The sequence below is a fragment of the Ostrea edulis genome, chromosome 7 (assembly GCF_947568905.1).
Source record: "Ostrea edulis chromosome 7, xbOstEdul1.1, whole genome shotgun sequence".
Classification (NCBI taxonomy): domain Eukaryota; kingdom Metazoa; phylum Mollusca; class Bivalvia; order Ostreida; family Ostreidae; genus Ostrea; species Ostrea edulis.
This window is the reverse complement of record NC_079170.1, coordinates 19,418,538-19,431,476: the sequence shown is the minus strand read 5'-3', so window position 1 is coordinate 19,431,476 and position 12,939 is coordinate 19,418,538. Positions and strand designations below refer to the sequence as shown.

Here is a 12,939-nt window from a genome sequence, read left to right as displayed (position 1 = left end):
CGATTCGTTAAAGTTTTGCAAGTGATGCTCCCATTCAACAGTTCTTCAAACATATTGTCAGGTCTGTTAACCTTCTCTCTTCCCTACTTTGAATATTAACTGCATGGTGTCAACACAATACTACAAGTTGATTCAGTAGAGTCTTCAGTATGATAACTAACAGTGATCAATCTCACAACTCCCATAACGAATACAAAATAGATAGTCGGGCAAACACGTACTCCTGGACACATTAGAGGTGGGATCAGGTGCCTAGGAGGAGTAAGCACCCCCTTTCGACCGGACACATCCGCCGTGAGCCCTATATCTTGATCAGGTAAAATATATAAAATTATAAAAATTATGTTATCATTTGTTTAAGGACAAATTTTTTGACTGGACTATTTTAACAAATATTTGTGTTAATGCCGGGGTGCTTTGCATTTATAAAAAAAAAATATGCATTTTTAAAAAAGATGAAATGTCCAAGTGAGATTATATTTATTACAACACTCGCCAAGCTACAAGTATTGTTAGTGAGTCACATATGTTAAACCAACCAATTCCTGATTAGCAAACCAGTGTTTCAATTTACATCAATGACATTTATCGTGTCATAAACAGTAGGATAAGTTTCTTAAAAGAGTTATGGACTGCTAATGAAAATATTTTAGAAATACATAACCATCAGCAAATTAATGACTACGTACATATTGTAGAATGTAGAACACATTTTATACACCTAATTGATGTAACAACATTTGCCACCAACTTTACATGTTCTACTATATGTGTCAAATACAGTCCCTGTCGGACATTTCACAGCAGTAGCATTACCATCTTCACATCTGTAGTAAACGTCACAAGGACGTTCAGGATACTGGTAATTCCCATTGTTCTTGATTCGACATGAAGGAAGAAGACCCGCAGAATTATAGTCCGTTGGGATGGCAAACAGATGTACACATCGACCATTGTAAGGGAATGACACCACGTTCCAAACCTCGTCTGTTGGACAAGTGCCTGTATCTCTTACTTTACCATTTTCACATACTATATATCGTGGGGAGAAACCAGTGTCAGGATCTGGCCATACGCCATCTGCTCTGGATTCACATTTTGAATATCTTACTTCACATGGTATGCAGTGTGAAAGTTTACACTGTAGTCGGAAGTATTTGCCTGAAAAAAAAAATGAAAAAATTGGATTTTCTTATACATGTACATATATCAACATGTGACATGATTTTACTTGCATCAACATTTCCATAGTTTCACTTACATGCCCATGTTGGTTTGTACCGTTTTCCACAATCAACCTTGGTGTAGTTTTCACACTGAAGCGTTTCTTCTGAGAACAAGAACGGGTAATGACACTCGTGTAGATATTTTGTCGGCCAGAACTCATAAGGGTCAACCCATCCACTGAATGTAAGATCTCCTGCGCAGTTGTAATATCTATGGCAATCAGTAGGACTACCAAAAATTAGATTTTGGTGTTTACTACATATTTTGTCTATAGTAATGTCTACAACAAAAGTAAAAAACAAAAACAAATAAAAATGCACAATATCATGTGTATCTAAACATGTAGCTCCTTTAAACTGTGCATTATAGAATTTAGTATGATTTTTCTATATTTATTGTTTATATTTACAAAAATCTAAAAAAAAAAAAAAAATCGATAAAGGTGATGTTTTTTTAACAATATTGGATAGTATCCGACTGAGATGCACGGACGTTTTCATGGTTAATGAAATCATGTTGTTTATTGAAGTGTTCGTACGCACGAGTTTTACTGGCCAATTCTGTTTGTAGTAAGAAGTGTAAAAGGTTTGTGTGGACACTATTCCTTAAGGAAAGCACTTTAGTTTTGACAAAAATTTACTCTTCTGTCATGCCACGACTCAGCGAAAAGCAATGTAATCGTGCTGTCGGGGTGCTTCAAGTTGGAATGGCATAAAATATGGTAGCAAGACACTTTGGAGTTCATCAGAACACCATTCAGTCATTATTGTTTCCAACAATCTGGTAACACTCGGGATCGACCACGTTCTGGACGTCCTCATGTGACGTTGTGTCGACAGGGCAACCACATTAGACTTGTGAACCTGAGAAATCGTTTCCAGACAGCAAGTTTGACTGCTCGTAGCATTCCTGGACTTCGACCAATCAATCCAAGAACTGAGCGTAATCGTCTGCGCGAGCACAACATCAGACCAAGACGTCCAGCGGTGCGCCCAATACTGCTTCAACGTCATCGTATCGCTAGACTAGCGTGGTACAGACGACACCTGCGATTCAGAATACAAGACTGGGCAAATATTCTGTTCACTGATGAATCCAGATTTTCTTTGGATAGCAGTGACGGCCGTTGTAGAGTGTATCGTCGCGTTGGGGAGCGGTACTAGGACGCGTGTGTTGTGCAACGTCAAAAAGTCGATGGAGGTAGCGTTATGGTGTGGGGTGGAATAACAACACTTGGAAGGACCCCTCTACAAATTGCCAATGGAAATTTCACCGGCGTAGCTATCGAGACGAAATTAATCAGCGCCATGTGATACCCTTCAAACAGAGACAGCAAAATCACATTACTCTGCAGCAAGACAATGCAACGCTACATGTTGCACGTGTAGTCAGGGATTTTTTGTTCAACAGAATGTTGATGTCTTGCCTTGGCCACTGTTTCCCCCGATTTATGGCCGATCGAGCACGTCTGGGATGAAATAGGACGACGTCTACGCCGTTTACCAAATCAGCCAGTGACATTGGCTGATTTAGGCCAGGCTTTAACCAACATCTGAAACAACATCCCTCAAGCATTTCTGAACCCTTTAGTGACATCAATGAGGCGCCGTTGTCAAGCATGCGTGAATGTAAATAGTGGCCAAACGCGTTATTAACTTTGTTAATTCAAGTTCGAATACCAGTGTCTTTCGAGTGTGCTGAAATTGGCATTTTTCAACGTTAACATTGATGGATTATGAAATGTTGTACCGAATACATTTGTTAACAGTATTACAAAAATAAAATTTGTTCATTGTTATTTTTTATATTATTATTTCATATATTAAAGTGAAGGCAACCCAAACTTTTTTACATGGTAAATCATATGATTAGTTATATGATAAAGATTTGGCATACTATTCTGTTGATATATGGACTAGATAGGCTTCAGTACTAATTTGAAAACGTTCAAATTTGAAATTCCCGCCATCTAGAGAGGCTGCCATGATGAGGAACTCTTTTGTATTCAAGACCACAAAAATCAATAATTTTGACGTCACACCGTATCTTGCGGTTTTGATAAGATTCTAAGATCATCAAAAATGTGCATGTGGTAAATTTTATGAATACATTGTAAATAGGTGGATACCTTCCTGTCAAGCAGTTAATTACACTAATGCAAAGGGGAGATGTGAAAAAAGTCCCATCCTCGAAATTCCTGACCCAACAAACTTATTTGAAAAGAAAATACTATGTAAACTGTGGATCCATCATTTGCGTAATGACAAGTTGAGGTTTGAGACATTTACATGTATAAAGAAACGAGTACCATCTACCTGGTCTGCAACTCGACTGAACGTCTTGTTTTCTTAAATTCTTTTTGCCACAGAACGGACTCAAATCTATACGGCTCTAAACTTAACTGTTCGTGACTTGACATGTTTACGGTGCTGCTGATGAAATAAACCGGAACCGACGATGTGACGTAATAAATTAAACTGCTCTTTTAGGGGCGGGTAATTTGAAATATAAGATGGACCAATATTGAATTAATTGTTAAGCAAGAATTTCTGTTGTTAAAGACTGCCATTTACGATATCAGTAAGTAATACTTTATTCATAAAGGCAACACTGTAGTTAGGATTGCACAGTTTCTTTTTTTCTGCTAGTATAGTTAAAGGACATTTGTGCAAAAAGCAATGAAGACCTCATGTAGTGAAAAGATATAACCCTGGTATGGACTAGTCAAAGAGTATATAAAGCAAAGCTTTGGGGAAATCAGTCATTTAGAAGTTGGCTGAAGAACCAGAAAGGAAGAAGTAAAGGGTAGAGTAAAATAAAGTCAAAACAGTCATAAACATCAATGGCAAGTGATCCTAGGGAATTGATGTTAAGTTCTGGGTGTGGTAAATCTGAAGAAGATTGAGACACCCATCTGTTCTCTATCAATATAAACCTAGGGGAGAAGTAACCCTTATTCGGTCCCAGTCTCTAGATAAGAGTCGAATCTACAACGGTGTAATTTACCCTCAGATAGAGCGGACTTAATAATCATTCCAATCATTAGCTCAAATAGAGCGGACTTTATAATCACTCCAATCATTAGCTCAGATAGAGTAAAAGAAAACATTTGTATCCCTTGTAAGAACCCAATCATACACGTTACAGATGTATTTCAGTTTGATCCTAAAAATGTACCTAAATTCATAGAAATCAAAAAGTGTCAATCAATTTAAGGTAGATCAGTACACTAAAGATTATACTCTGCATGACACCACGTCAAAAGATGGCGATTTAAATGTTTTGTGAAATTATTTGTATCGATCGATTTGTTTGTCTATCATCGTAGCTCAGTGGTTAAAGCATTGGGCTGGTGAACCGGATATCTCGATTTCAAATCCCGTGGAGTCTTTTGTTCATTTGTATTGAAATATTTGTTTTTGAAAATCATCTTTTTATCCAAATTTGTATATTTCTTAGATCAATTCATACTGATTTGAGAAACTATTTCTGGTTGCAGAGAGCCACTTTAATTACGTGTGTAACATATTCTGCACCTTACCTGTAGGAACTACTTGTGAAACATACATTCTCAGTAAGTCGTTGTAGGCATCGTTACTACTTTTAACGGCTTTTTCTAATCGGGTTGTTGTTTCCTCGATCCGATTTTCGGTTTCTTCTAACGTTAACCGTAGAGCTGTTATTTTTCTATCCTGATTGAAGATTTCATATTGGTCGCAATCATTGTCATACAATGTCTGTGAATGTAAGACGTTCCATATCATAACGGACAGACAAACTACTAAATTCCGTGACAGTAAGGTAGACATGCTGCACACTGCTAGAAGAATATTTGTGATTTTAATTACTCATATTTCCACCTGTATTTAAGCGTCCTTCTCAAACGATATATTGGTTAATTTGAAATGTCATTGTCAAATTATCAATCGAACATGTGTGTTACCAAATTAGACGCATGAAAACAAAAGTGCCTATTACCTATCCTTATTTGTTTAGTAAACCAAACATGATAAAGATTTAGATAGCTTACATAAGAAATATGTTTTGTTTCCAGCTGACAAAGCGTGTAGCAAAATTGTCTTTTTTTATACGGCTCATTGATACAACTGCTTGGAAGAATATCTGCGATTTTATTGATTTTTGCCTGTATTTAAACTTCCTTCTCAGAGTGTGCATATATTGGTTAAATGGATTTTTTAAACCATTTAAATTCATTAAAATTGATTCTTTATAGAAATAAAAGAGTCATGTATCACTGGCAAATTATCAATCGTACTTGTGTGTTACCAACGTAAACAAATATTATAGTAATAAAGAGTTTTATACGAGCTGAGTCTTGCAGAATTATCTATTTTCAACATTGTAACTAAAACACATTGAAATATTATTTTCAAATAATATGTTTTATGTGATCATTTTTAACACTTGGCTAATTTGTCTAGCCATGACTATATGCTGTACATACATGTATCATGTTATGTAGTCTGTGTTATGTAATCATCTTGTTTAGTTTCTTGATCACAAGTGAAGGACATGTATCTATTTTACACGTTATATCATCAGTAATCATAACCAATGATTTTAGCTGATTCGGAGGTATATTTTTATCCACCCTCATCAGCAGCCAATGAAATAATGAATAAGTGTCACGTGATCATGTCTTTGTTTGTAGCTGTCCAAGTGAAAGGAAACATTAATTTTTATGAGATTATAGAGGAAAATTTTCCCTCCACCACCCCAATCTTACCACCTTAATTCAAATGTAATGTGTGCCATTTCATCTTACTGTTTATCAGTTTTTACGGATTGTTTTGTACCTCCTATTATATTTGTGGTGTGTGGCAAAATTTTAAGGTGCCACCTTATTTTTCTATTTTATTATGCAAGGTGAAGATAACGAACAGTGATCAATCTCATAACTCCTACAAGCAATACAAAATAGATAGTTGGGCAAACACGGACCCCTGGACACACCAGAGGTGGGATCAGGTGCCTAGGAGGAGTAAGCATCCCCTGTTGACCGGTCACACCCGCAGTGAGCCCCATATCCTGATCAGGTAAACGGAGTTATCCGCAGTCAAAATCAGTGTGCCAAGAACGGCTTAACAATCGGTATTAAACACATCAGACAGCATTTGACCCAATGCGAGGTTGTATTGACGAACTAGATCGTTATAACGACCATAGAATTTGCGAAATGCTGACTTCAATCGAGACTGTTGAAATCCCTGTACCATCAACTTGTTTGTCAGTAGCTTACCTCGATTTAAAAACTGACTATACCCAGAACAAGCTCTTGCATATCGAATCAGTTGAGATATATAAACACCATATGCAGGTGATAATGGAATATTGCTACATAAATGTGGGAAGTTGACGATGGAGAAGCTGAAATCATCCCATTTGTCATTATGTTTGTATTTATCAAGATTTATAAAAATTAGGGAGATCCCAATGTCATTCTTGTTTAAGTTGTCTGAGTTGTAGTTTTGATTCCCGGGGATCTCCGTATTATAGGGGTTGTAAATAAGTTATCAACTTCTTCAATCGTCATTAATAAATGACAATTTTTAACCAACAATATGTATTCTATTGTTAATTGCCAAGAAAAATAACAAAGCTGCGGGACATGAGAAAACCGGTTTCTTCGAATAGTATTTCATATTCTTATAAAAATCGAGAGCATAAAGGTACTTTACGTAGTATGCAAACTAAATATATATATTTACATTTCCAATGTATATATATATCTCATACTATTCACATGTTCTTAGTTACAATGTGGAGAATGGATAATGTTGTTACACGTTTATTTTAACCACTGGGAATCCGACAAACGTTATAGGAGATTGTAAATATAAGGAACAAATTTCATTTCTAAGAATACATGGGAAGTCACTGTTACGACTTTTTGTAATAATTCATATGTACAAACACATGGATAAACACAAAAAGTCTTTATTTTGGTTGAACGTGTTTAGTGATGACACGTATTTTGAGAGTAAGTGACAAGTCGAAAACTGTCTCATATGTCAGATATCGAATGATCCGGGACTGTTCAGGAAGTTTGTGTCTTATAATGTCAAGTTAAAACATTTTTTACACTACCTGACCGTGGCAATGTCCAAGAAATCAGGCCACTGTTTACGATATAGCAATTTTTCTGTTTGTCATTCATATAGTGTATTTTGTTTTCGATTATTGCGTTTGCCAAGAAGAAACCACGTTTATTCATGATTTTGCCCTTAAATTATCATACTGGACAAAAACTACCATTTCAAACACATAGGCGATATTCAGTTTCAAATTTTGAAATTATGAACGACCGTTCATTTTGTCTTTGGTCAACTATTTGGCATGACGGATAACGATTGCATTCGTAAAATCATTATCTAATTTTCAAAACAGAGAGAGATCATTTATGATATATACAGACAGTCTATCATTTACCATAATAGTAATGCCTCGTTCACACGGATACGCATTAAAATTTACTTCGCATCAAATTTGATGCGAAGTAAAATAATGCGCATTAAATTAATTCGAATTAAATAGCGTTCACACGGCGGTAATATTTAATGCGAAGTAAACTAATGCGCATTAAATTCGTTTGCATATCTATTAAAGGGTGCGCGAAATAAATTAAAGAATAGACTATGTTATTGAAAATTATTCTTATAGATATTTTAATGAATATTGTGTAGATACATAATTCTTTGTTCAAAACGCTATATAGGCCTACATGTAGTATACTACATGTTTACAATTTACATGCTGATCTACACATAAGGAGTTTTGTCGTGTTTATTTATATGTTCCCAAGAAATTACTTGTTATTTCCTCTGACGACCAGCATTCAATCTAGACAATATATTGTTTCTTCATGGGCCAAATTTTTAAAAAACTTCGGAACGTCTTTTTCACCATTCCGCTGACTACTGTTGTGACGTAATTTTTAATTACTAATACGTATTATAAGTCTACTATGACGTCATATGGTATAAAAATTAACAATGAGCGGCATATTTGTTTTAAAAAATGTAAAAAAGAAAATTATATTATCACTATTTTAAAACATTGTTGTCGTATTTAAAAACAATTCCTTCCACATGTATTACTCAGTATGCCTATGCAGAGCACAGATTTACGTCTGACATTATCTAATGACATGCTGTTTGTACATGTTTTTAGTGATTATTATCATTTTGCTTAGTTTTTCGTACAAAACTAATATTAATATATATAGCTGACCATGGGTATGATGCATGTGACCCAAATTGGCCATTACGCATGCATCTACATTTAATTCGAATTAGCTTCGCTTAGCGTTCACACGGAGCTAATGCGAAGTAAATTTAATTCGCATTAAATCGCGACGTCAACTTTAATTCGAAGTAAACTAATACGCATTAAAATCCCCGTGTGAACGCGGTTCAGATTTAATTCGCATTAACTTACGTTTAATGCGAATTAAATTCTTCGTGTGAACGAGGCATAAAAGTCATGCGTAATACATGTACCACTGTATTTATTATTTAATGGGTTTTTTCTGTTAAAAGTGACATACAGGCCCGGTGGGCCGGGTGTTTAAATTCCTATTATTCTGTTTAATGTATTTTTCAATTCTGTAATGTATAAAACACATGTCACTATAATAAATCATTTGCTTACCTTATAACGAACATTTAATTTGGAGCTCCAATTTAATTGACTTCCTAATAATTAAGTTTTATTTACTATATATGATATCAATAAATATATTTAATGCACTCAATTATTTAAACATTTTTCTTAAATTCATTTCAATTAAAGATATCGTTCATCCAATTCATGTGAGCAACAATACAAACATGCACTGAAAAGTCCTTCCTCTATGCAATATTATTTATGATTTCCAACTCTTACGCAGGGTTTCATCTAGTATACCATAAATGTAAAACGTTTGAAGCGTTCGAGTGTTAATACATGACAATGTTAATATTTGTTCTATGTGATGTAATGCATTATTCATTCTGTTCGAGAGGATTCGTTAAAGAATGCTTCTATAATGAAAGGTGAATGGTATAATTTATTTCTAAGTTCAGTTAGATAGATGTACTTTTTTCCTCACAAAATTCATGCACAGTCATTGAAAGAAACTCGAAGAATTGAATGATACAAGAGAAGAAAAAAAAAACCTATGTTATGCAAAAAAAAAAAAAAAAAAAAGCAAAGGAAAGAACACATTCTTACAAACACAAATTGATATGATATTTGGGGATTAGAATCGCGGATACTTCTTACATGTTTGCTATTCTATTGTGAAATGAAATACACTGGTTCTAGAAAGTTTTAAAGCCTGGGTGTACGAGTATTATATATGTTTTGACGTATCATAGTTGAAATCATTTTGCACTCTAGCAGGAGAGTTCTCACCATTTATAAAGTTTTGTGTTTATATAAATAATCACTGTTCGGTTGTACTGGTGAATCGGAAGATAGATCCACTTTCTAGCGTATCTTCAAAAGTGTTGTATGAAAGACGAGGATAAAGAACAGTGATCAATCTCATAAATCCCACAAGGAATATGGAATAGTGTTGGTCAAACACGGACTCTTGCACATACCAGAGGTGGGATCAGGTACCTAGGAGGAGTAAGCATTCCCTGTCTCCTGTTTATTTAAAGCTGAAAGTTTATGTTTATAGAATTAACCACTGGAGAAAACTATCGACCAACGAAAGCACTTGCACAAGACATCATTGTACCCATGGATATGTACAACTGCATGATCATATGGAATAATATTTCGAAACATAAAATCCATTTACTGCTAAATTAAATCTACAGAGAAAAAAATTACTAAACGTTAAACATTTATTCTTATGTAAAAATAATACATGTGATTTTAACTTACACACGAGATCAGAATAAGGGGTATCAATCAGGGTGAGATATTCATACTCCGTATATGTCTGGGTCATCCATTCTTGTAAGAGAGTTTGTAGATAAGTTCTCTTTTCTGGAGGAAGAAAATGGTCTTTTATCACTGTTTTGTTTATCTGCTACTGACAAGTACCCCTAACCTCACACTATCTGCTACTGACAAGTACCCCTAACCTCACACGTTCTGCTACTGACAAGTACCCCTAACCTCACACGTTCTGCTACTGACAAGTACCCCTAACCTCACACGTTCTGCTACTGACAAGTACCCCTAACCTCACACGTTCTGTTACTGACAAGTACCCCTAACCTCACACGTTCTGCTAACCAAGTCAAATACAGTGTCCGTCGGACATTTCACCGCAGTAGCATTACCACCTTCACATCTGTAGTAAGCGTCACAGGGACCTACAGGATACTGGTAATTTCCATCTGATGTCCCTTTACATGATGGGAGATAACCATAATCGTTATCGGCCCATGGGATGGCAAACAGATGAACACATTGCCCATTGTAAGGATAAGACGAAATACGCCATACGTCATTATATGGGCACCTTCCTGTTGCGATTGTTCTACCATCTTGACATATTTTGTAATAATTCCACTTTTGAACACTGGCATCAGCATACCAGAATCCATCCTTCACTTTTTCGCAATTGGGGAATATCCGTGTACAAGAACCCATTGGATGTTCAAGATCCAATCTCAAGTATCTACCTGTATAAATACAAATAAGAAAATTTTGTTTAGCTGAATTATCACAAAATCTTTATAAATAGTAACTTGATTAGTTTCAATTTTACCTACATTCCCAGAGTGGTTCGTATCGTTTCCCACAATCCACCTTCGTGTAATTTTCACACTGAAGCATTTTCTCCGAGAACAAAAACGGATAATGACACTCGTGTAGATACTTTGAAGGCCAACGGTTGGCAACCCATTCATTCAAACTGTCAACTTCTCCAGTGCAGTTGTAATATTGTTGGCATTGTGTTGTTTTTCCAAAGATCAAATTTGGGTGCCGTTTACATATTTCATCGATGGTGGTATCTATATAATCATTGAAAATAATCAAGAATTAAAACTTAAAACATTATATGCTGTATGAAATTGTAGTTTGTATTGGAGTTTTGGGGGGTTGTATTATGCTTGACGTCTTATTCATTCAGATAGAAACGTATCCAGCGTTAGGAGTAGTGAGAGTTTTATTAATCTTGTCAGCCTACAGTGATACGGGACCTTCGTCGTCATACATGTATCATAACCGAAATGCCCGTGAGATTTTACCCTAAAGTTGGTTGAATGAAGGTAAATTCGTTCAGACATGAATACCTGGATTAAGATACCATGTAAGCAGATTTTTTAGCGAAGATTTAATGTTGGCATTATTAGCGTCGCTGAATAAATAAAAGAAAAAAACACATCGTATATCACTTCTTTTGCTTGTAAAATGATGTGAACAAAATTAATATAAGCGTTTTGTCCCGATTCTCAATCTTTTATTATGCATATAATTTGTAAAGATGAATGCTCACCTATTTCTGAATAGATATTGTTTAAGCTAACCACATTTAAACAGTTCTTCCAATGGATTGATCATTGCATGTATAGTAATGTAGGAAATCTTCAAGTTACATTTAACATTTCTATATTTACGTTGAATAAATGGTACATTGATACATGTAAGGAATTATTCTCCTAAGCCAATAACAAACATTATTTCTCATTTCCAAATGCGTACTATCTAACGAGAAATTAAACCTGCACGGAAACCATCCCGACATCAAAATCGCATCTGCATTCATAGTAGCACACAAAACTAGATCAACTTACGTGTGTGACAGTTTCTGTACCTTACCTGTAGGAACTATTTGTGAGTCGTACATTCTCAGTAAGTCGTTGTAAGCATCGTTACTACTTTTAACGGCTTTTTCTAATCGGGTTGTTGTTTCCTCGATCCGATTTTCTGTTTCTTCTAACACCGACCGTAGAGTTGCTATTTTTCTATCTTGATTGAAGATTTCATGTTGGTTGTAATCATTGTCATACAATGTCTGTGAATGTAAGACGCTCCACATCATAACGGACAGACAAGCTACTAAATACCGTGACAGTAAGGTAGACATTCTGCATATTGCTGGAAGAATATCTGCGATTTAAATTAGTCTTACTTGCACCTGTATTTACACTTCCTTCTCAAACTGTGTATCTATTGGTTAAATGGATTGCTTTAAGAATATACAAATGAATGAGACAAATATGATTGTCAATTAATAAATCGAACGTGTGTTACCAAGCAAGATGCCTCAAAACAAAAGTGCGTACCATCTATCCTTCTGCGTTTAGTAAACCAGGAGTGATCAAAGAACTAGATAGGTTACACGAGGAATATGTTTTGGTTCCAGTTGACAAAGCGTGTGACAACATTGTCTTTGTTTGTAAGGATCGTTATTGAAACTGCATTTTAAACGAACTTGGCATTGACTCCATATTTGGAAGTCGTAATTATACTCCAACTCGAATCACCTGCCCTTTCAAATGATAAAACCATGCTCCAGTTTTAAACACATTTAATATCCCAGTCAATGGGACGAATGAGCATGAGTTATTGTACCTATACTGGATTCCCGAACTTCGCAAAATACCTTACTAGAATGCATTGGTAGGGCCAATAAACGTTTTACCCAACCCATATTTTGCAGCTGTGAAACAGAAACTTCAAATGTATTGTGCCACTACATATGTCAGAAGTGATGGAATGTGGATTCTAAAACATTCTGAAGAC

General features: G+C 35.4%; 1 protein-coding gene across 1 annotated transcript; it reads right to left on the bottom strand.

The window, feature by feature from the left end:
• Positions 1-472: 472 nt before the first annotated feature.
• LOC125656644 (uncharacterized) lies at positions 473-12,275 on the bottom strand. Its single transcript, XM_056145597.1, has 6 exons — positions 12,013-12,275; positions 10,962-11,204; positions 10,455-10,871; positions 4,769-5,047; positions 1,262-1,507; positions 473-1,161 (listed from the first exon to the last, which is right to left on the bottom strand). The coding sequence occupies exons 1-6, from the start codon at positions 12,233-12,235 to the stop codon at positions 722-724; spliced, it is 1,848 nt and encodes a 615-aa protein (XP_056001572.1). The 5' UTR covers positions 12,236-12,275; the 3' UTR covers positions 473-721.
• Positions 12,276-12,939: the final 664 nt, after the last annotated feature.

Excerpts from the sequence above, each read along its gene's own strand:
- LOC125656644 (XM_056145597.1), bottom strand. The coding sequence starts at position 12,235 with ATGATGTGGAGCGTCTTACATTCACAGACATTGTATGACAATGATTAC. Across the intron at positions 11,205-12,012 it reads CTCACAAATAGTTCCTACAG|ATACCACCATCGATGAAATA; the intron begins GTAAGGTACAGA and ends ATGATTATATAG. Across the intron at positions 1,508-4,768 it reads TTCACAAGTAGTTCCTACAG|ACATTACTATAGACAAAATA; the intron begins GTAAGGTGCAGA and ends CTTTTGTTGTAG.